The sequence below is a fragment of the Trichoplusia ni genome, chromosome 16 (assembly GCF_003590095.1).
Source record: "Trichoplusia ni isolate ovarian cell line Hi5 chromosome 16, tn1, whole genome shotgun sequence".
Taxonomy (NCBI): Eukaryota; Metazoa; Arthropoda; class Insecta; order Lepidoptera; family Noctuidae; genus Trichoplusia; species Trichoplusia ni.
The window spans coordinates 2,094,254-2,119,646 of record NC_039493.1 but is presented as its reverse complement, the minus strand read 5'-3'; the positions used below and the strand labels follow the sequence as shown (position 1 = coordinate 2,119,646).

Below are 25,393 nucleotides of genomic sequence, written 5' to 3'. Positions count from 1 at the left end.
CTCAGTTCTTGAGCTAAAGGTCTGTCTTGGAACAAACTGTGGTTCAACTTCAATGGGAGTTAACGAAATCAGTTCATCTGGGTTCAGAACTTGGGCTTTGAATTGGCCTCGAGAAACAGGTGATGCAGCAGCAGGAACAGAGTCATCATCACTTCGCGCAGTCTGATCCGGTACAACTTGGAACCTACTTCTAAACCTCCTAGAACTTGGTTCTCGAGCCTCGTCGTCTAATTCGCGACTATCAGGGGTAGTTGACCTAATTTTACGAGACACTTCAGCAGAACCGTCTGACTCCGAAGATATTTCGTTCGGTCTTTGCAAAGGTCGTCGGCGGCTTACAAAAGTATAATTCCTTTGACTCACCTGCGTGATGCTTGATGGCGCTGCCGTGCTTGATGGTGATGGCGTGGTGGATCCCCGCCGTCTGATCAGCGGACGACGAGTGTTTATAGGAGCAGCGGTCGTAGTTGTTGTGGTCGTTGTAGTGGTTGTTTCAGCGACAGTGGTGGTAGCAGGTGCTTCAGTCTCGGGTGTTTCGATTTCGGAAGTGCTTGGGGAGTTCAGTAAAGAGGATATTTGGACAGCTAGTACGGTGGTTGGATCGGGGCTACTGGTTTCCTCGGTAGGTACAGTGGTGGAGCGTATTCTAGGGAGAGGGGTATCGGTTGGCTCCTCAGTGGGACGGAGTGTAGAGCGAGATCGCACAATAGATGTGTATTGAGGCTGTGTCGATATTTCTCTTTCTAATGCTGTTTCTTGTAGTTCTTCTTCTTCGTTAGAATTTTGATATCTAGAAATAAAATATGGATCGTCAGGACTCTATTATTTTTTAAACTTTGTACTTGGTTTTATTATACTTGTACTATCGAGGGTTTGATACTTTGATTCGATTACCCAGATGTGTGTTTATAAATATATAATTTGATTTATGTATTTATAAGAATAATAAAAGTTTAAGTAATTTGATACTTACTGCACAGTAGTGGTTTCCTCGGTAGTGGGTCGCTGTCTCCTGATGGTGACGTACTCTGGTACATTTTCTCTTCTTGCGCTCAGTATGTCCAACGAGTTTGGCGTGTCTGATACTGACACTAATGGCTCAGATCTCTCGAACAGTGCGTTCCTGTAATAATTAGAGGATGAGTTATTTAGTTTCCATATTAATTGGCTGAGTGACAAGTTATTTCTTTATGTCAACTGAGGGTGTAACTACAAATTTTTGATCAATGATTTCGATATTCTTTATAATATTTGAAATAAGAAAACGACATTTCTTACCTGGAAGCAGTATCATCAGCAGTGTCCGAAGTACTCAGAGTGGTTGGCCTCGCTCTGCGAATGTTAACGTATTGCAGTGGCTTAGCGGTGGTGCCCACTCTGGACTCTGTCTCCACAGCCTTCGACCTCAGGACCTGCTCGACAACCTCTTCCGAAGACTCTTCAACCTCTTCACTGTCTTCGGCAGCTTCGGTTGTTGATGTGGAACCACGTTGACGGTTGATTGTCGTATATCTGGATGATTATTTTGCGATTAATGGACGTATTAAACAACAACTTCAGTCAAATGAATTTTAGAGACAAATGAAGAATTTTAAATGCCACTTAGTAATGTATCGTTCGTGGCGCCTAAAATTTTGCATTTTAAACTACATTGCTCTAACTGTATTTATTGTTCTTATTTGTGTGGAAGATCTTGATTGGGCAGAATTTCAGGTAATTTTACTAGGTAAATTGAAGTATTCGTGTGTGACAAACATTTACTTACTGAGGTCTGTCCTTTTTCAACAGTTTATCTTTATCGCTTGAAGGTTCTATTCCTGCGTTTTGTGGTCCGCGGCGACTGTTCTGTCCGGAGCCTTCGAGAATACTGTTGATTCCAGTGTATCTGCGGAGACATAGTAATTAGTAAGTATACACATCTAGAAATACTTCAACAATACCATTGTTGTTCTGTGATAACTTGTTAATTTCAGTTAATATTTTATCATTACATGAAGAGACTTTTTCATCCAAACGTGTGACTACAATTAATAAAGATCAGCTACCAGCTAATGAAGACCTCTTTCCTATTAATGTTACTCTATTCATGGGAGGTGATTCAATAAACTACAATGGGATGTTTCATACTTGTTCCTGCCACGAGTCCTCTCGAGTACTTTCTGGTAGAGTTTCTTGCTGAAGGCGGAGGGCGTGGTGGTGGGAGCGCCGTCTGTGCTGGCCGCGGGACTCGCGCTGTCGCCCAGACCCAGCTGCTTCTCCAACTGCTCGATACCACCTGGACACGATATATGCATGTGAAAATCTATGACCTTTTTAATTTATATAACGGTATGTGATGATGATAGAATATTTTGATGCCAAAGTCATATAACGTATCACTTTAATCAACACATTACTTTGCATAAAGGGAAGCTCCAATCACAATTCCGATTATGTTACTTTACGCAAGGATTTTTTTTAACGTTGAATAGTTTTTTCCCTCAGGGGTTTAAATCCCTCATTATTAAAATGAGATTTGACTGACTTCGTACTATCAGACATGTATTGTCGATTTATCAAATAGAGTAAGTTCAGAATACTTACCAACTTTCTTAATGAGGTCGATCAGTTCTTTGATAACTCTGGGGTCTTCTGCATCTTCATCACCGCTTTCCACTGAATCTTCTTCGTATTCTTCTTCAGTCTATAAAAGTTAATAATAAGGATAGAACTTAATGTTTGTAAAACGTATTTATTAAAAAATCAGCAGCTTGCAAGCACAATGATTAAACTACGATGTGTGGGAGTCACTCAAAAAAACATAGCTCAAATATTCACCTCTGGTTCTGGAGTAGTTGTGGATGTGGTCCTGAACAGCGAGGAGCTCTTCGTACTAAGTCTGAGCGGTCTTCTAGTAGTCGTCGAGGTCGTGCTCGTACTCGTTGTGGAAGTCGGAACAGTCTTAGTAGTGGGAGGTTTCGTGGTGGGCGCCTTCGTGGTGGGAGTTGACTTCTTGCAGGGTACGTTGCGAGCGAAGTCGCAAGAGTCGGCCGCCTTGTTAAAGTAAAGACCTGAGGGAAGGTGGGGAGTGTAATTAAGAGCATCCTCTTTTTGATTTTGGTAGCATTGTTGATGTTATTCAGTCAGTGAAACTGGAAGTGTTATAATATAATTATAGTGTTATAATATTATATAATTTTGTGTAATATTAAGTAAGACAACCACAAAAGTATTTGAGTTATTAAAAAAAACAGCAATAGTAAAAACTAGTAATATATCTTTTGCCATTAAAAACTAACGAAAAATGGAAAGGTTTAAGTACCAGAAGGACAAGTGAATTGATGCGCTACAATGCCAAGGTTCGAGGGCCCGGAGTCCAAACACCAGAAGTACTTCTTGCAGTCGCGAGGGTGAGGGTAGAAACCTTCGTCAGTACACTTGAAGTCTGCGAAAAACAATATTGTTATAAGAACAAAAACAGATAACCGACTTCAAATTAAAAGTATTGGGCCAAACCTGATGAAATTTCAATAAGATCGAATGCCGGCTATTTCACGTTAAAGGAAAAAATGAACAAAATCGGTCCATCCAGTCCAAAAAACAAAACGCTGTTTCGTGTTTTACAAGTGATTCGGGTTTCTTCATTACTTTATTGTTTTTAAGATGGTAATTTTAAATAAGTAGGTATAAAGGTTAATAGGCTACAAATCCTTTATCATGGTAATTGAAAGTTTGGTTCGTACCTGATCCTGGGTCGGGAGTAGTCGGTGGTTCCGGAGTGATGATGTTCCATGATGGAGTGGTGCTCGTTACTGAGGGACTGGGTTTGCGTTTGTTGCTCCTGGGGATAAGAATACTCAATTAGAATAAGTTTTGTATACAGGTTACCACACTTTGTTATAGTGGTAGCACAATGACTTTTATGACGTTAATATTAAGATACATTTTATCACTTGCATTAAGGCTCATTAATAAAGAATCTTACTTGGCAGCACTGGTGGGTTTGGGAGTGGTAGTCGACGTCGTGGTGCTGCTTCTCGGCTTGCTCTTCCTGCGGGAGGGACGAGCGACAGCTGTCTTCTCCGTTATTACGTTATCTGTGGACCTGTCCAACAAAGTAAAAGATTAACCTCTTAATAAATGAAACTCTAAATGTTGCTATTGTTTAAGTCTTCTGACTTTTTTCTGCTTTTTATTATCGACTAACGGCCGCTTTCTATATTCGATCCCGAATCTAAGATTCCGATCAATCCAGATTTTTTTCAATCCCTCGATTGAGCTTGAATCTGCATTTCTTTAATCGATCTCGTCTCGAAATCCATCGAAAAAAAACGGATAGATCGCCCTGCTAAACGTTTTGTTTTACGCATGTGCAGAAAAAGTACTTCAGCGATTATTAATGAGTAAAATGGTGGCTTTTTTCTTAAAGCTTATCTATTTTATGTATAATCACTAGAAATTCCACAAAATACAAAAATAAAAGATTGGGAAGTCGTAGCGGTAAATACTATAATATTCTACCTGAAGATTAGAAAAAGCATAAACGACAATAAACGTTTATTGATGAGCAACGGAACGTCAGTCAATCGAAAAGTTGTCAGTCAGTTTGACAGTAACATAATATATTTTAAAATCGCAAGTTTATTTGTTGTTTGTTTTTCCGATGTCTCAGCTATAGAATAGAATACAGCGGTAATATTCGAGCGCATTCAGAATAAGTTCACGCGCCATCTGTACAAGAAACTGTATGGGGTGTATCCGTTCTACCTACATGGATCCCACTCTGTTTGTTCTGGGCATGGTTGGCAATAATCAACTGTATATGAGACGGGAGTTTGCACTGGTCGTCTTCTTGGTGAAGGTGCTTCGTGGAGTGGAGAATCACCCGGAAGTATTGCAGTGCTTGAGTGGCGGAGTGGGCGGCGAGGCCCGCACCTACTGCTGGTTCCTACCGCGAGAACGAATTTGCTCTCCACACCACCAACTTCTTCGAAATCAGACTGACGTGTTTTTAATAATGTAATGTGTTGCAATTTTTGTTTAGTTTAAGTTCTAAGTTGTCGCATTAGGGTAAACCCTGTAATGATACTTCATGGTTTTAAATAAATAAATGAAAACGAGAATATTTTAATCGTTATTTATTGATTCCAGTATTACAGATATTGGTAAAAGTGTACTTAGTACACAAAAACTATAATACCGAAAGCAAAAAAGTTAAAGCATCAGCTTATGCTTAGCAATCCAAAAGAATTACTGAGCGCTGGTCTTCAGCTTAAATCCTTGACCCCCGTTTACAAGTAAAGTACAGAAAAAAAAAACAGCCACTCGATACATCACAATCACAATTACAAATTTTGAGGACAGAGTTTGTTCTTCGTCGCTGTCACTACTATCCCAGTCCGATAGCTGAGCTAATACTTCAAGATCGCTATCACTATCACTTGAAAATATTTCCATTTTCACAGATTTCTCAGTACAATCCGTGAAAAATTGGGGATCGCAATTATAGATCAAAAACGTCAAAAATCGATTTGTCAAAACCAGAGATCGGTTATAGAAAACGCATAACTGTCACTTTCGTACAAATACCAATCTAAAATCTCGATCCGCCCTCCCAAAGATAGATTGAAGAAAAAGATCGAGAAAACGATCCATGGATCGGTTATAGAAACACTAAAAGTTGGAAATGGATTCAAATGTCAATCTCGATCCGTAAATTAGGGATTGAGATCGAATATAGAAAGCGGCCGTAAGAGACTCTAGATGCTCAGATCGATCTGGCTCTTTCTTCCAAAGGCCAGTCCAGAAAAGACACTGCATTGATTTACTCACTATGAAAACCTACATTATCTGACTTGTAGGCAGTTTAGTAGACCCCTGAGTTTGTTTCTACGTTTCTTCTCAGGGTAGCCAGCTAATAAATTTTACAGCTAAAACAAAGGTTTATTAAGTTTTTGGTTGAGCTACCTATTGTTTGAAAGGTGACTGTTATTTTCAGGGACGTATAGAAGACTCACCCGAGTTTAGCGAAGTAGGACTCCTTGGCGGCTTCGATGAGCGGGTAAGGTTTCCCGTGGCACGTGCCGCGAAAGTCGTCGTTGTCGATAGACCAGAACATAATGCCTGAATAACAAAAAAAGTTAAGTTTTTATTAAATTAAAACTTGAGCAATTGTCAAAATTATTGTTTATCTAAACAAAACTTCTTGAAGTCTTATTTTTTTTTTCACAATAAAATCACATATAAATAGTGTTTACCTCCTAGTCCATTCTCAGCGACGTATGCAGCCTTCTTTCGGACGATATCCTCATCATCGTACCCCACCCACTGGTTGCCCTTGTAGGCGACGGGGCCCATCGCGTCGGGGTTCGGGTGCATCACGGTCCATGTCTCCTCCTCCTCATCGGAGTACTCCTCACTGTCCTCGTCAGATGCCTGGCGTTTCTTTGTCTTGGGTTTGAGGGCCTCGCAAATCTGTGAGTGGGGATTTTTTTGTAACTCTTGTTTTATACAATCTTTGAGATGATGACTTTATTGATTTTGAGGGATCCAAAAGCAAATTATAAGTAAAGATAGACTGATGACGTATATTTTAGTATTATGTACAATACTTCGCAATGGACGAAAAGGTTTGGATAAGAAAATAAGGCTTGGCTAATCATTGTGACTTGAAGAGATGTTATAATGCACTGGATTTATACCTTAAGCTGGTCGACCTACGACTACAATTTATTTCTCACTTACCTCATAGTAAGCCAGATATCCCTTCTCCCTTGTAGCGTCTCCCTGCTCTCCGGGCCCGTCTGCCGGCGATCCGATCTCCACAGCGTCAGGGTTGAACAGCGTGTAGGAGCGTCCGTAAGTCGGTATACCGAGGACAAGCTTGTCAGCATCCGCACCGTTCTCCAAGTAGAACTTTATTGTGTAGTCCTGGAAGATGAGAGGAAAAAAAACATGTTATTAGTCAAACATAAATGTGCACCGATTTTGGTAATAGGCGAGTTGGTCAAAAACTGCCGATTTGGATGGGAACTGGAATTCACAAACATTCGAGTCATATGCATAAAGATATCCAGACTCAGGACAACCATTTGTAAATCACATAAACACTTGTCCTACGCAGAGTTTGGACCAGCGATATATCGCGGTCTGGCGTGGTGACCTTTACCACTTAGCTATCCGTGCAGTCATTATTACATTTATATGTTTCAAATAATAAGTCACTAATTTCGAGTTGATTGTCTCCTTCACTAAACTGACTATAAATATTTGAATTGTATCCTATCATAAAGTCAGAATATCACTTGTAGTGCGTCAAGTTTTGACATTACATTTATTTTTAATACAATCCAGTCATTTGCAGACATCAGGAATTCAGAGACAGTGAAAACCAGATTTGGCTGAATTTTAATTACTGTCGATTGTGTTTTGACCTCTGCAACTAAAATTCCAATACTCTAAGGTCAAATAACACGACTGCAGCTTTTGACAAAACAAGCTTGTGACAGACAGACAGACTGAAATTATTATTTGTAAACCAGTTTGAAACATTCAGGCAGTAGAATGCAGACCTTGACATGAGCTAATATGTGACAGAACCAGATTGAGTGTCACCCTGACCAAATACAGCTCGATTTGAATATCTAGTCTGTAAATGTCTATCAGATAATTATAGACATTATAGTAGGTAAGCTTAGCGACACATCGTCATTTGTATTCATCAAAGATAACACTTGTGAATTTGAGTGTAAATATTTCAATTTATTGAATTTATAGTCAAAACTTATCAGGAGAAGAAGCCCTTTGCGTCAAACAAATCAGTTAGTGTTACATTTTTTTGTGGAGGGTACTAGTTTCATATTAATTAAGATATTAGACTTAATATTTTAGAGATCATATGTTCGTATATTGTCACTATTGGTGAAAAGTACCAATTTTGATCGAATCGGTCTAGAAATCTAGATCGATCTAGACCTGATAGGATCGGTATAAAAAGACGTGAACTTTTTGTACTGATCACATCAGTACTTAAGATGTGGAGTCAACCAAATCAACAATCTAAAATGCTGAAGTGACTTATTATTGAACACGTATTCTCGAATACTCACAATATTAAGTTCGTTATCGACGCTGTATTCGTTGGGCTCCTCGAGCGGGTAGAGCGGCGCGTGGTGGTTCACCGCGGGCTCGAAGGCGGAGTGGTAGTCGTACGAGAGCAGGTTCATCCAGTCCAAGTATCTGGAAGGAAGATTAACGAGAAATTACAAACAATACTCATCATCGTCATCACAGCTTTTTTCTCTCACTTTTTCACATAGGCCTCCCCTTTTTTCGTGCCATTTTCTATGGCCCTGTGCCAACCTCATCCACACTTGATCCGAGACTAACTAACTAATTCGTCGACAAATCTAGCATGAAACAGTATTCAATATCAAATTTGACGAAGGCATAAAAAAGAATACCAGTAGTAGATGTGGTATACTATACTAATCACATGTCACTGTTTTTTCAATAAGCTTCATTCGATTATAAATAACTCAACAGTTAACAGCTGCTTACCTCAAAAACAACGAGAAAAACCCGAACTATATTGCTTTAAAACTACTAATTGCGGACGCCAAAACACAATATACTTTTTTGTCTTCGCCAAATCGTAATCTTATTCTAATTTATGCCGAACACATTACAATAATATTTTTTCTTGTATCATTATTAAATATGGTCTAAAACCAATTTACCTTGACCTTTGGGAATACGAATTCCACACGTCTAAACGCATAACCAGTTCGCCTACTCGTTACAAAGTGCGTATATTACGTACAAAATTATTGGTAAATTAATCACCAATTTGAAGGAGTTTGTGTGAAAAACGTTGAACGCGGGCCTAATTACATCCTGTCAGTGTGGATCTATTAAGGACAAGTGTACGTAAATAATTATTAATCATTATTATTGTATACAAGTTATACAATCGTTACTCAATTAGAGTAGTTGAATTAGTGGTGTTTGGTTTGATTGTATCTGAGGGCACGGCAGTGCCCCTGCCAAGTCTCGAGCAAAACGGGCACGGCCGTACCATCTTTTCTCGAAGCGATTCGCGGCTGTTTCGCCCCCCCTGTATCTTCGACGTGGACAAAGCTAGGAGTTTAGCTTTTCGGGGAATAATAGTAGGCATTAGAACAAGCTTAAGTTCGAAATTACATGCCAATTGAATTAATGGTTTAGGAGTTACGGTCGATCAAAGTTACACCATTTTGTCACTCACTGACTCACTGACAGATCATCAAAAATCTAAGGTACTTCTAGCAGACTTAGAAACTTCAAATTTTGCACCAAGATAGGTCCTTAGCCACATATAAAGGAAAAATTATAAAAACATTAAAAAATAATATGCCATAGAAAACAATTTTATATTTGCGGTTTGGCAAGAACATTATGTATGGATTTTGACTGCATTGTTAACTTTGTTCGTTGTTTAAGTACCTATTCAATTGGATGAATACATACATAGAATAGAAAAGAATAATATAAATGTAATACACAGACTATCATTAATACAAATTTATACATAAAATTCATAATTCATTAAATTAATAAAGCTAAAACTCCATTGTATTGCGATAAATATTGTATGCGCGCTCGATAGATGGCGTTGTACGTGTCTGAATCGCGCTATGGTTTCGTTACAAAGCGCAGTCTAAGTAGTACTTCAGAATAATTCGATAATTTTCATTTGATAGCGCCACCTGTCTATGAAAAACCATTTCGAAACTAAAAAATATTGTAGTGATAATTGATATTCGGAGAACTTTACGTGTTATTTAGTTTAGTTTAGCTATAGTTTGTAAGTTAGTAGATATATATATGCATATATATATAAGTTTAAGCTTGTTTACATTAGAAGTAACGAAGTCTCAGAGAAGAAACAAAAGAGATAGAGATAGAGAATGGGTTCTAAGCAAAGCAGTAGCTGAAGTCCTAGAAATTATGACACCTAAAAAAAAAGAAAGAAATACACTTACAAAAAATAAATGAGATCCCACCAAAAACATTAAATGTAAAAAAATGCCAAGTCTCTCGATGCAGTCTTTCCATCGTAAAAAGTTTTGAGATCTCATAGAAGCCAAGTCCTATTCAAAATATTTTGTAGTTATAAATCAACATTTAGTAATTGTATCAATAGTTTTCTTTATATTATAATTATAGTGACTTGGCAATGAGCACAAATTAAAAGCTGCTTGATGCCTGGAATTATGTGCAAATGTTACTGACGAGACCAGTGATCAGATTATTTGTTATGTGTGAATCATGATGGTCACTACCGACTACATGCTCCAATACAATAATTAAGAATACCTTACGGGCCATCGCTTTATGAAAGTAAATGAATCGAGAGTACACTAAGACTGACTGCCGTTGCCGAAATTCGGTTGGGACGACACGGATAAACCAAAAGAAAATTAATTTTGTGATATTAATGTTTACGCATGCGGTGTGTGTAACTTTCAACTCCTACAAATATGCCGTTTTATTTGTTTCTTCTTGTGCTCATTGCCAAGTCACTATAATTATAAAATAAAGAAAACTATTGATACAATTACTAAATGTTGATTTATAACTACAAAATATTTTGAATAGGACTTGGCTTCTATGAGATCTCAAAACTTTTTACGATGGAAAGACTGCATCGAGAGACTTGGCATTTTTTTACATTTAATGTTTTTGGTGGGATAGAGATTTACTAGCTGTTACCCGCGACTTCGTAAGCGTGGTTAGGAAATAAAATATTTTTTCGTAATATAGCCTATGTGTTAATCCAGGGTGTCAGCTAACTCCATACCAAATTTCATTAAAATTGGTTCAGCTGTTTTGACGTAAAGAAGTAACAAACTTACACACTCACAAATTTTCGCCTTTATAATATTAGTGGGATTAGTGGGATAGTGGGATGTGTTCTGTATTACCTAACAAACTTCAGGATGTATTTAGGGCATTGAAGTTAGATTTTATTAAGTTTATGTATGAGTCCCATCACGCCATTGCAGGAAAGCCTTGTTATGTTGTAGTAAAATATTATCAATCGAATGTTAATCCTATTCTTATATAATGAAATGTTTATGTTATTTAAGTAAATGTTTATTTTTATTTTCCTTGTTTTCAGCAAAGAAAATAAATTTAAAACTTTTCTTTAAAAGTTATCTAAAACTCATACGGTTAACTACAAAAACGATTTCACACCTTAACACCATTAAACTTGTTTATTTAGTTAATCTTTTCTTAAACTGCCATAAAGTGAACCATTGTTTAACTATTTGCGCAAAGTTCAGTTAAAACAAAGCTAGTTAAATGCAAAATAACCAGAGCGTTGAAGGACAAGACGTTGAGATTAACACATCTCATTGTTTCAATTGTAGGGGGGCCACAAGTTTGGAAAACTGAGGATGCAAGCTTGTTGGGTAAATTCGGAAACTATTATATGATAATGTTGTACTTTAAAACAGATTTCGTTATGAATTTGTTCCTCTATTTATGTAAATTTATATCATAAGCAATCTTGCTATTTTCGCGGGCTTCGTAATCTTCAATGATTGTGGACTCGAATAGACTTATATGTCGTTCAAAAGGTATTGCCATCATGTTGTTTGTTTTATCTCATTAATTGACTATTTTTTTTAGTTTTACATAAAGATATAAGACATTAAACTAAAATTATGTGTAAATAGAAAAAAAACAAAAGTTATAAACGATTTACAAAGCGTCAAAGAAGACATCTTCATCCCTGTCCAAAGTGGGACACAATATTCCAATCTGAGCACAAAATATCCATAGAATTCTATCCTAAACCAACGCAACAGGGTTAGTAAAAAGGTTGCAACCAATAAGTACCAGAATGTACGTTTGTAAACAAGCACAATTACCTAAGCTGCATAATCATGAGCATCAGTGAGGTCCCAAGGTCGTGTTACATCACCCCTACTCCATGGTCACCGCAAGCATTCCCCATTGTATATTCAAACCGACGCCGCATTGTATGCCTCATTCAAATCAGCTGTTTCGAAAGATCTAGGAATAAGCTCTAGGTTGATACGTGGGATTTATAACTTTAGGATTTGAGGTTGTGTTAGTTTTAATTGATGTGATAGGAAGAAGTTTTAGTATTTTTACTAAAAAGTTTTAGAATTTTTACTAAGTTTATTTCGTTTATTAGGTTTTTCTCTGTTAGGGAATTACTTACAGCTAGGCAAACGATATCATTTTTATTAATATTATGACTTTGGATTAAACTCATTCACACTGAGCAAAAATATTCCAGAAACAATTTTAGTTGCTACCATAAGTAATACTTATTACTGAAATATAATATTCTTTGGACGAATTAAATGTATAAAACTTTTGAATGATTTTGCCAAAGTCGTTGCTATTTATAAATGGATAATTACATTAATAAAGTATTCCTGAATTCTATAGAAGAATGTGAACGGTACATAACGTGTTAAGTCCTGTGTGACTGTCGGTAAAGGCTCTACGATCATTAAAATTCCAATTTCAATCGTGTGACATTCTTCTGGCCGACATGTATTGTTGTGTGGGCCAAGTGTAAAGGTAATAGCGACATTGTAACGAGGTGCAATCCATGCAGTCAGTAAATTATTACAGTTATTATACGATGATTTTTATAAATTTGTAATAAAAAGAAACATATTTTTTTACATTTTGCCATCATTTCTCCATAATTCCATAAACTTGCTCTTTATTAAAAAAATTGTTACTGCATTATTTGGTTAAAATTAATCAATCTCAAATTGAAAAATCGCGCAAAATCGATATTACAATTCAATTTGTTTATTGCCATCTCAAAACTGTCTCAATACACTCACGCCTGTCGCTTGTACCATCAACAAAATATTAGGCAACGCGACATTGAACTAGTAAATTAAGCAAGTGTCATATGCACGGACTGTCTGTCAGTATGTGTGTACAACAAGTACATGTCGCAATATATTTACATGCGACAATTAAGTATTTGCACAGTGTAGTCTCTGGTAATTTGTACAATGTCGTGATAGAAGTCGTTTTTAAATAGTTTATTGAGTAACAGCTTTCAACACTTTGGAGAGCTTCAATAATTGATGTGTGAATTTAATTGGAATCTGATTTTTTTAAAGTCAAGACAATACAAGAGAAAATAATATTTAGATGTGCAAGTGTTATTAAATGTGATTTTGAACTACACACCGAAACCCTTAAACTAATAAGAGATAATGTTATTAGTTTGCAGTTGTTTACAATTGTCATTATAAAGATGTCGTCGAGAAAGTCGAAACGCGGAGGCTTGTTTTATAATAAAATCCCATAAGACCCCTTCACAAATACTTTCATAATATAACTGTGAATGAAGTACTCCAAGACCTCAGCTAGTGTACCATCGCAAATTATCATGTGTGTTATATAATGTATGTCACAAGACAAGAGTTCCCGAAAGAGGTAAACAGTAGAGGGCAGGTCAATAATATTTACCACCTTCACTAATAAAAATGCGGTCAGTAACTATTCATATTCTCAAATAAAGTATTTGAATAATCAAAATACTAACTTGTTCAAAGTCTTCACATCAAATCCCTTCTGTATATACTCGATACCAGCTGGCACGGCCATGGTGAGCAGCAGCCTGGGTTTCCCTGTCTTCTCTGCTTCCCTGTCGAACTCCTCGCGAAGCTCCTTTACCAGCTTGGCGTAGTTTTCCCTGTCCTTGGGCTTCCCGCCGTCCCTGAAGGCTGGGTACTCCCAGTCTAAGTCCAATCCGTCGAAGCGGTTCTGTCTGAGGAACTGCGGGGAGATATGGGTTTCGTTAGGGTGGTGGACAAGAGAGAAATAAAAATTTGTAGATGGAGAGTGATTTTAATGCTCTTCTTCTACAATTTTGAAGAAAATGTATCTGAACTATAACATTATATCGAGCACTTTCTTGTGAGATTTGAGAAAGAATCTGAAATAAGCATTTATCAAATATTTCCTATGAAAACCTGTATTCGCATAACAAAAAGATTAAATAATAAAAGTAAATGAATTCCTTTCATTTGCCCTACTTTCCAACATTTCACAGTCATTTAATCATTTTACCGCAGAAATATGTCGGTTTTCGCTCACAAGTAATAGTGAATATAATCGATTTGACATAGTTTTCTAATGTCGATCTAATATCGGAGGAATCTCGAGTATTTTCTATTGATGTATAGATTATTATAAACATTAACCTTAATCGATAACTGACTCTATTTTGTCTTCTTTTTTTGTTTTACATTTAGCATATTATATTGAAAAACATTACATTCATGGAAGGCAAAAGTTTTGCGTATTGTAAAAATAGCGACTTTTTGTTTTTTTTCGATTTTAGGTGGGAAATTACCCAATGACTCCTTTTGCTTAGGGTTAGCGAAAGAGAGTGTTAGACTTCTACTACCTAAGCCCCATCCATGCTCCTTCCTTTGTCCTTCGTTTACCGAGACCACGGTAACCCTTTCTGACAACCCTACCATTTGTGCTAATACTACTATAAACTCAACAGTGAAAACTCTTTTGTTTGGTAGAGAAGAAAATTATAATTCATAACACTTTCTTGCTCTGTTCAAATTAAAGAAACTGAGTCATGAGAATCAAATAAAAACAAATTTATCTATCTTACGTTTACTGTAAGTGAAACTTTACGAGAATACTTTTTTAACCAGTGAAACAATAATACACTATCAATTTTCATATTTTGCGATTAAAAATTAAGTTTACATCTCATTACTTCTATAATGAGATACGAATGCTCAACAAATTTATGGGTAAATAATACTTTTTTGTTCTTAATATTTTCTCAACGTAACCATGACAGTCTTTTCATTATACATTCTCATGGCAGTAATTTGTATGTAATTTCGTCAGAGAAAGGTGCAATGATTACAAGTGTGGTGAAAGTGTGATCTTGTGAGTCTTAGCTGGTGGCTTATGAAAAGGGTACAATGAGCAATAATAAAGTACTTATAAATGAATGAAATTGTTACTCAGTTTCAATTGAAAAACGTAAAAAATAAAATTATGATTTGGTATCAAAATAAAGAACATCAATAAAAGTGTATATGTTCCAACAAAAAACATACTCGAACATCGGAAATAAAATTATTTGAATTACGTAATTCTCCATGATGTAGAAACAAAAGTAAAATCAATTCAATTAACATACAATATTTTACAATTCATAAGAAAAGTGTAGCTGACCTTGATAGCGTTCCTGACGAACTCCTTCCTTCTCTCCCTGGAGCCGACCATGGGAGAGAACCGGGTGGAACCCTCGTTCCACCCTCCGATAGCCAGCAGTGTCTTCAGGTTCTTGTTGTATGTCTTTAGCCCAGTGAACTTCGCGTAACCACCTAGATAAGTAAACAAAAACATATTAAGTCTCATTGTTCATTTTGTAACAATAGTTAAAATTTGGCGCCCAACATGGGGCAATTTAGAATGCCTTTTATTCAAGGTGATATTAGTGAATTTGAAAATGTTATTATTTTTGGAAGTTTTCTCTTCCAGAAATGTATTAACCTATTTTTTTTGTTATTATTTTCATAAATATATGCCCCTCGTTTGGCGCCAATATATTTTAAGATACACTGAACTGGATCTAGCCGAGTTTGTCCTTTATAGAGAAAATTAACTTCAAAAAAAGTAGTGAAAATAACATGAAAGACATACCTTTCTCAATATCCTGATACTTGTCGAAGGGCTTGAAGCTGTTGTCCTTGGTGAAGCCTCCGAAGGCGTAGACGAGATGCGTGCAGAGGTAGGGGTTGATGTTCTGCGGGTTGAAGCGCGCGGTGCCAGGCCGGTACACCGACCAGTTCGTGTAGTAGCACACCACGCGGGGCTCGCTCGATGACACTGTGGACAATAAAGGATGGAATTTGTAAAAAAAAACCTACTGTAATGTGAATCGGATCAAATTAAAAAAATGCTTATGCATGTGCATTAAGACCCCCAGATTCAAATCAAATATTCAGGGATCACACAGATGCTTGTCCGGAGATTGTACCCGCGACACTTCGGACACAGTGGGTTTGGCGTTATGGGTGACTTAAAACAAGTTTAACCGTGTACTAAATCGGCTATCCGTAACAAAATCAAATTACTCTTCTTATTCCGAAATAAAACAACATTACATTCTCGAGACAACATACGCAACAACAAATTATTGAATTATATTGTCTTAAAATAAATTCAAACAGTCTGGCAATATTAAATAACAATAATAAATTATGCACAATTTGGAACAGTACAATAATAGCGCAAATAACGTTACGGATTCTGATTTGCAAATAGTCGAGCTACGCAACCCAGAAATAAGTTTTGTTATATATATTATGTAAGGCCGGGTTACGCCACCTAGCATTGTATAGGACCCTAGTATTTTTATTACTGAGTAGTTTCTGAAAATAGTAAATGTATGCTCAGAAATTGATTCATGGCAAACTACAGGCCTGACAAGATATCAACAATACAAGGTACAGTTTTTTCAGATCTTTATCTAAGTATACGACGATAAAGAAGTGTTACTAATTAGCATAATGTAAATTAATGCATTTTTGATATTTATTGAAAAGTATAAGAATATTACCGTATTTGTCTAAGAAATTGATATTCTATTTAATTACGAATTCGGTAAAGTTTAATTAACAACCAGCATAAGTACAATCCAGTTTGGCATGTCTTTCAATTACGCTTACATTTGGTAAGTTTTTTTAATGTCCAAGCTTGCAAGACATAATACCTATTTACCTAATTATTAAAACCTAGTAACACAGCCCGACAGCCTAGCAACACGCACGGCTGCGTTTCTAGATTATTTACGAGTAGATAACTGAAAGTGTAACTACTAATACAATTTACCACAGCTGTAGCTTGCCGCCCGGCGTCGCCCGCTAATCGCCGTGCCTAATGCAGCGGAAAATTATTAAGAAAATGCACTTTATTTTGTGAATGGCTGTGAAATGAATATTGTGACAGAAATGATAGAACTCTGTAGTCTAGTTAGTATTTGTAATGATTTGACTTGTAACAAGTTTAACTTGTATGGATATGATCATAAATGTGTCAGTTTTTATAAATTTCGATATGAATTAAGTCGCAATGCAGTAAATTCAAACGATTTTATGTTTTAACTTTTAATATTACATATTCAATATTTTTTGTTTGGTTAGATTTTTTATTTTTTGTTAGGATAAGACGATAATAAAATATGACGATAAATAATAAAAGATATACGAAATAAATATGTTGAGGCAACTTAATAATTCGATAGATAAGTAATTGCATGGCAAATAGATAAAAATGACGGAAAAAGTAGATACAATCCACTAATAAACTCGTTACATTTAAAAGTGCTGCTTTTTCTGATTAGCAAAAGTATCCAAGGTCGTCCTTATTCGCGATAACTATTAAAATATCATTGAAAATCGCATTTAATCTTCTCTACAGCCTTGAAACTAATCAAATTAATGAATTGTTACATCCAATTAGACAGTTGCTTTTAATTTCATCTAATCATGCGATGTGATGAAATTTAGTTATTAATTTAAACTATCGTGTATATAATACAGGCCAATTAAACTATTAGTACAATTATAATACAGTTTGTTATTTTCTAACAGTAGTTCTGTATAGTAGTGAGGCAATATTGCAATTTGAAGACGATGTTAAATTGTTCGCTATGCATGCGGAAGATCTTGTTTTTAATGACTGCAAACTATATGACATAATGCGACCTTATTGAAATGTAATAAAACTTAATTTAGAATACTTTACAGTCATAATATGCATATTTTATTTTTTCTAAGCCCGTTTAGCCCCATCTCTATGGCTTCACATTAAGACAGAAAATAAAATTAAAAACCTGCAATGAAAACTAACTTAATCTAGACAAAGTTCAAAGTTTGACCTACGTCTTAAACTTCAAAGTTCGCCATCTTTAAGGAACTCGTTCCTTTGACACTGAGTCATCGCTCACAATGCAAATTCCTCGCCGGTGAATACAGCCTTCAAATGCAGTATTATTAACGAAAGCCTTCGGAAAAATGTGAAGTGCAAACCGGCACGATTTTTTCTACACTTTTGGCCTTATTACAAAAGTAATCAGTAATAAATATTTTTTTTTCTGATTCGAAGAGAGATTGAAGAGAAAAGAAAATAATTAATTTCAGCAGTTCTTATTTAGAAAATAATTCTTCAGGCTATTTCAAATTAATTTTCCCAACGTAACTGAAATGAGCTTAGTAAATTATTATTTGAGTAATGCAAATATAATTACTGAGAGCATATCCATACAAAAATACTGTATAAAGGTCGTCGCACGCTGCCCGGTGGGCGGTCGACGTGGGACTAATGACCTATTGTTCAGGATTCACTCCCAACCATTCATTCCGTGACATTGCAGCAAAGTATCTGTTACATTCTTATTTATATATTGAACCTTGTTCACCAAGTGCTGAAGTTTAACTCTGCATGCAGATAGCTAGTTTAAAGATTGATGGGTATTCGTTCGAGTATTATAGGAACTAGTCAAATGATGTTAGATCATGCCTTATTGTCATAATGATATATTTTTCGACCGAGGCTTTTAGATGGAGACTGCGGTTGTCTCGTAGTTTAACGATTCGTTGTTTATTTTGACTGAATAAATGGAAAATAAAATGTAGAGAACGAGTCTGAAAATAACATGCTCGTTCAAATTGACAAGGCCGATGATTAATATTCCTTTTTTCGTGTTCGCAGGGAGTAAACATGTATTAAGGAATGCGGTGTATAATAATACAATGTTTGTATTTACCTGATGTGCCTAATGTGATAACTGCTAACAGTAGTGACAGCCATGTTGTGACTTCCTGTGAACAAAAAAAAAACAAATATTATTACTATGCAAACGACACATTTGTTTCACTTTTAAATCTGCCGCAATTCGGCAAGTCGTAAATAACAATATTTATAGCCTGATTCATAAACCAGACATGCAAGAAACAGCAATTACATTTCAATTTCTCAGTCGAGACAGAAAGTAAAACCATTACAAAACTTATCTTAGTCAACATACGTTTACTCATACACAAAAACTCCCATTCCATACACTTTCAAGAACTTGAACTACCTCTTTGAACCCGGCCATACAAAACACATACAATTCATAGATACATACTTCCTTCACAATCATGCAAGAAAACCTCCCATTGTGCATTGTTTTACACACAATGTGGCTTTAGAAATAGACTAAAACGATGTGCTAGCCGGCGCGTTGATGTCTTTTGCATGACGGATTATTAGTGCATCCACTTAAGTTTTTCAAAGCAGCCAGTTTTTGTTTGGATTTATTCTAGTAATTTTCGTGTCTCGCTACAAAACAAAATAATTACCTACATAAAAAGGTGCTTCCAACGCGTTGATGTCTATTATTTGACAAACTAAAATTTAATACAAGATGATTGTTTGATTACAATCTTTATTCTTGCATATACAATATTCGTTCTAATAGTTTATTATAATAGTTTTTGAAAACATTAAACGTTTAGTGTACAATAACATTTGTCACAAATAATATGATGTTTTAAAAATATTCATAAATAAGTCAATTTTTATAACTATTAACACATTAAATTAGACATTAATTTTCAGTAAATATTCTTGCTTATCGTTTATCGCCACTATGTCTTGTTTGACTAGAAAATTAAATCAAGGACGACTAGTAAAACAGGTGCAAAAAAAATACTTTCCTGACCACAAAAGACCTGTTAAAACATATTCAAGGTTGACAAGTTGGCGGAGAGGCTTCATAGGATGAGTTTCTCTATAATTATAGTGAGGCATTTACTTCCGCAATTGTTATTACTTATTGTAGGCTGATAATAACTTGTTGCCTTAAAAGAAAGGTTTAATTTAACGATGATCTATAGATCTGTCGTCTGCACTTGTGTTTTTTAAATGTATTGTGGGCAAGAATGTAAATGATGCTGCAATTGAGGCGTTCTTTGAAGGTTTTACTTATATCCTTCAGTTTCTCGTTATTTTTAACCTTTTTTTACATACGGTTTAAAAGATCAATTAAACACACTCGTCAACCTTTTATCAATCAAAGCACGACTGTAAACGACAGCGTATTCTCACTGACAATTAACAACACCCTTATTTCCACACGGTAAGGTTGAAAATCGTATGTCGTGGTAACTACTTGTGTGGTAGAAGTTAAACCAATTAAGTGATATAGGTTGGTGTGTCCGTTACCAGTTACATGCGACAGTTAGAGTAACTGTCTAATCATGAATATTTATTTTACGAAGTTAAGTATGGGAAAATAGGACGAAACATCCTGTGGGCAATATGCTGTATCATAGTAGACTTTAATATACGTAATATTAGTATGTAGCACGTAATGGTTCCTAAGCCGACAAATATTAATAAAATCAAAATAAGAGTTTTATCGTTAATTAATATTAATTTAACCTTTTTCTACAGACGTAAATCTGAATTATCTGACAGTAATATGAATTTTATAGTTGTTTATGTACCTTTATTTTATAGCAGTTTTAACTTATAGACCATAAGCTATAAAGCTTACAGACCTACTATGTTTGACAAAAATCTTTAAATTATAAATAATTATACTTTAATAGATAAGTTTATAAGCCTTAACAAAGCTCACGATCCGTGTAAACGATGTTGATAATAATTGTTGACTTTTAATAAACATTATATTAAATGTTACATCACTTTATCGTTATACGTAAGTAGTTCTTCCTTATTAGGAGTGGACCCATCTTAAAGTAACTTCCTGATTCTAGCTTCACTTTAACCACAGAGACTTTAACTGACTCATGTTAGTGAGATGACAACACAAATGTTTTGCATAACATGAGAACATCTTCAAAGCAAACTTGTACAAATAACAATAACAGTTGTTAATAGTACCGTCTAGACAATCTGGACGAAAACGTATTATAAGTTTGTGCTGTTTTATTTATCATTTTGTCCTACACAAATTAGATTAGATAAAATTAGACTAGGTTATTTTTTTAAGTAAACCTTCCAGAAGATGTCTGAAGTATAGCGTTTACATAAAATTCAAGTTGATGTCACGCATCCAGTCTTAGTAATAGTTTTTTTAATCGCACTTTTCGCACAAGCGCATTTGGCTATTGTGTTCCAGCTGGCGCAAAAGGACCTTCAAGCTTTCTCTGAAAAAGTTAGTGTATTAGCAATTGTATTTCAATCTATTTCAGACCCTATCAGAAACTCGTTGTGTTTGCCAGTATCCATTATTTTTTATTTTATTTTAGTTTATTTTGCACACCAACGATACAATTACCTTAAAACTTATCATTATGAGACAGTAATGGCACAAATTATAGGCATACATGACATTTTCAGAATGATTTAAAATAACTATAAACTACAACTTAGTACTATTACAAAACAAACACGATTAGATGAGAAGTTAACATACGTAAAAGTTTCGTAATTATATTAAGGCATTTAATAATTGAGTGGTCAACTGTAATTTTTCACACAAATCACTTAACATTACCACAGTTAAGGAATTCAGCATAAAATCAGTAACAACAGCCGCATGCCCGAGATGTTCAGGTTTTGCACAATTTATAGTTTACATAATGTTGCATACTATCGCTATTGTTGGCGTTGCGTCACGCTCACAGAGCGGCGTTTAAAAAGCACTTTGCATGTAGCGTGAGGAAGGAACGGTGGAACTTGTCAGATGGTGGGTCGTTTTATGTGGAAGCATTATGAAGGAGAATTTTATACCGTGGTTTAGGCCGGGATGTGGTATTCTATTAAAATTATACTTGAATGTTATATAATGTTTTTAGATATTTAGATGATGTATTTATCGGGATCGCCCGACTACTTTTTGGAGTTAATCATGAGCTGACGCGCGAGTTCATTACAGTAACTTAAATAAACATCCTCTAAATAGGCTATTTATTATGGACGTCGTCTTTGCTGTTTGTCTGTTAGCCAGTTATAAGTGTTAGGCTCCTAAGTTTAACGGATGATTACCTTTCTTTTAAGGGCTTAAACAAAACACTTCTCTCACGAAACTAAATTTTAACATCCTCTGCCTTTGTATATTATGTTATCAGTAACATCGCAATCACAAATCTGACATAACCTTATCATCGATGTTCAGTTGCTAAGTAAACAGTAATTAATATTATCTAACTGTCCAGCGAAGCTTGTCGTTACCTCACGGCGGCTTTCAGTTACTTAACACTAACCGTTACCGTTAACCGCTACACGTGTGGTTAATCGGTTGACTATGGTTCACTTAAGGTTTTTCTGTTAACGTGTTGTAACGGTGAGGGCCGCACAGGTAGGCTGTGCGGACCGTTAACCAATTAGGGAGAAAGAAAACCAGAGATAGATCTCCAAAAAGGTCTTTAATAGAACTAGGTCCGGCTAGGTCGCGGGTTTGTGGCACAGGTAATCAAGTCCTCGCTTTTATATGAGTGAGGGGGTACCGTCCCTGGGGGGTCCACGTAGGGTGCCCGGTGAGCTGGCTGAAGCTGCACGGAAGCTGGCTGAAGACGGCCGAGCGGCCCGGTAGCTGGCAGAGGCTGGCTGAGCGGCACGGAAGCTGGATGAGCGGCCCGGGAGCTGGCTGAAGCTGCCCAGAAGCTGGGGTCGCTGGCGTGACAACGGCCGCGGCCACCAATAGATGCTTAGCTGCCGGCTGGAGAGCGGGACCCGCAGAAGGTAGTGGGACGGCGGTAACCCGTAGGGTGACCCCTGGAAGCGTGCATAGAGGTGCGTAGGTTAGCGGTGCCGAAGATGTTGGCCCGCATTCGATGTGGATGCTCCCCTAGTGGTCCCCAGGGCAGCACAGAGGCAGGGAAAGGGTAAGCTCACACATCGCAGCGGTTTACAAGGCAGATGGGTGCAATGACACGTGCTCAAGGCTGATGCAATAAAGTGCTTACACTATCCAGAGCTCATTTTAGCCTTTAAAGGGGTAGCAGGAGGCTAGTAACAGCTGAAGGCACACTGAGTATTCACTTAACACTATTGAGAACAAGGGCAATGCAGCCCGCATGCATGGGATAACCTAAGACCGCGTGGTCGGCCAAGGCAAGCGAAACAGAACAAGCAGAATGGGATTAAATATGTGAAAATTAATATGAAGTAGGTTATCCCGTACACGGCACACACTTAGTTTAGCAATATACATAGAACTCACCCAAGATTGGGGTATAATTACATCTTAGGAGTCGTGGCAGCAGCCGCCAGTTATGGCGATCGAGAGGGAATGTGACGTAGCCTCTCACATCTTGACGTTTAGGCACTAGGGTGGACCACTGTCGCCGCGTCCATGGACAATTAGTAAGTTGGCCATAGACGCGACGTTACAGTACCCCCCCCGCAAAAAAAGGATTTTGCTCAACAAAATCCGCTAGAATCTCACCGCTCGATCACCAACTATATAGGGACTGACCGCTGCCCTCCATTTAAACTACAGCAACATCATGCTTAAATAAGCTACTCAGTTTGATTCACAGTGTAAGTGTAAGTATGACGTGTCATAGTGTGACCCGAAGGGTTCCAGTAGAAGAGATACAAGGGCACGAAAAATACCTTAATTAATTTTCAATAACTAGGATACATGCAACAACCATCAGCTTTCAGCCAATTGATTTTTAAACATTAAGGTTTATTATAGTAGTTAAACATAATTATTATTATGGTAACAATTAGATAAATATAACGTTTAAGGGTAGTTGTCCTAGAGACCTGCTCTGCCAAAAATATATCATCCCTTAAGATCCACAGCATTCGCAAAGACAACGCCAGAAAATGAAGTCTACTATCCACCCACTAGCTACTTATTGATAGATTGAAGATAAAGAAGTAAAATATATAAGTTATGTTTGTGATTAGGGCTTATTTAGAGAGTAATCAACCGCTCTGTAGGATACCAAAGGTGTAGGACCTTTAGTATAAATAGTAGAATATTTAAATTATGTTTGTTATTAGGGCTTATTTTAAGAGTAATCAACCGCTCTGTAGGATACCAAAGGTGTAGGACCTTTAGTATAAATAGTAGAATATTTAAATTATGTTTGTGATTAGGGCTTATTTTAAGAGTAATCAACCGCTCTGTAGGATACCAAAGGTGTAGGACCTTTAGTATAAATAGTAGAATATTTAAATTATGTTTGTGATTAGGGCTTATTTTAAGAGTAATCAACCGCTCTGTAGGATACCAAAGGTGTAGGACCTTTAGTTATAAAATAGGATAGATATATTATTTTTGGTTATTTTAAAGAATCAACGTGTAAAAAAGGTAAATAAGAGGAGTAGCTATGTGTAGTAGTAGTGGGTGGGTATAGTAGAATTAGATTTTTTATTGTGTATGTTTAGCTATTATCAATGTAGTTTTAGTTCTGTCAAATCAAGTATTTAGTTGAGGTAGGTAGTTTAAAATATTTAGGGTGAAGTCAGTTTGAGTTATTTTTTATAGTTAAATAATTAAGTTAAGCATGTTTACATTTTTCTTAAGGTAAGTGTTGAAGTTATTCTTTACAGTTAATTAGTTTGAAACATGTAACCTTATTAAGTTTTAAGTTATTATTTAAAGTGAAATAGTTAAAAGTCTATTAATTAATTCATTTGTTTTCTAAGTTCTATACAAGTGTCAGTTACTCCACCTCTGATAAGTACTTCATAGGCAAGTTCAGCTTTTCTTCGGTGAATAAAATTGATTGGGTGAGTTCCCATTTTATACAACAAGAACCAATGAGTGGTAGTTAAACAATTGGAACTGATTAGATTATAACCAATTACACAGTTGAGTGTTACAACACAGACTTACAGAATTAATGAAATATTTTGATAATTACAGTATCAGTTATAAGGATAACCAATAAGAACAATTATTGAGATTAATTAATTAATTATAGTATTGATTCTTAGTTAAACATTAATTATAATCTTTAATTAATTATTAATAAATTATAGTGTTAGATTATATTATGTTCATTAAATTAAATTATTATATTAGATTATAGTTGAATTTAATTAATACCGCTGCGATGCAGCCAAGCGACAACCTAAGTACCTGTGCCAGTAAAGATTGGGCGCCACTGTAACGGTGAGGGCCGCACAGGTAGGCTGTGCGGACCGTTAACCAATTAGGGAGAAAGAAAACCAGAGATAGATCTCCAAAAAGGTCTTTAATAGAACTAGGTCCGGCTAGGTCGCGGGTTTGTGGCACAGGTAATCAAGTCCTCGCTTTTATATGAGTGAGGGGGTACCGTCCCTGGGGGTCCACGTAGGGTGCCCGGTGAGCTGGCTGAAGCTGCACGGAAGCTGGCTGAAGACGGCC

The 25,393-nt window shown here is 36.2% G+C and overlaps 1 protein-coding gene across 1 annotated transcript in view; it reads right to left on the bottom strand.

The window, feature by feature from the left end:
• The window catches only part of LOC113501718 (mucin-5AC), a 56,581-nt gene extending 37,668 nt beyond the window's left edge, over positions 1 to 18,913 (bottom strand). The window contains exons 1-18 of the mRNA XM_026882921.1: positions 18,839 to 18,913; positions 15,712 to 15,897; positions 15,241 to 15,392; positions 13,574 to 13,806; positions 8,088 to 8,217; positions 6,724 to 6,909; positions 6,237 to 6,453; positions 5,997 to 6,102; positions 3,965 to 4,084; positions 3,723 to 3,820; positions 3,302 to 3,424; positions 2,818 to 3,050; positions 2,584 to 2,683; positions 2,128 to 2,275; positions 1,766 to 1,885; positions 1,279 to 1,512; positions 974 to 1,123; positions 364 to 790 (exon numbers count right to left, since the gene is read on the bottom strand). Of these exons, the coding sequence (XP_026738722.1) occupies positions 364 to 790; positions 974 to 1,123; positions 1,279 to 1,512; positions 1,766 to 1,885; positions 2,128 to 2,275; positions 2,584 to 2,683; positions 2,818 to 3,050; positions 3,302 to 3,424; positions 3,723 to 3,820; positions 3,965 to 4,084; positions 5,997 to 6,102; positions 6,237 to 6,453; positions 6,724 to 6,909; positions 8,088 to 8,217; positions 13,574 to 13,806; positions 15,241 to 15,291 (2,676 nt within the window). The 5' untranslated portion in view covers positions 15,292 to 15,392; positions 15,712 to 15,897; positions 18,839 to 18,913. The remainder of the gene's footprint in view (positions 1 to 363; positions 791 to 973; positions 1,124 to 1,278; positions 1,513 to 1,765; positions 1,886 to 2,127; positions 2,276 to 2,583; positions 2,684 to 2,817; positions 3,051 to 3,301; positions 3,425 to 3,722; positions 3,821 to 3,964; positions 4,085 to 5,996; positions 6,103 to 6,236; positions 6,454 to 6,723; positions 6,910 to 8,087; positions 8,218 to 13,573; positions 13,807 to 15,240; positions 15,393 to 15,711; positions 15,898 to 18,838) is intronic.
• Positions 18,914 to 25,393: the final 6,480 nt, after the last annotated feature.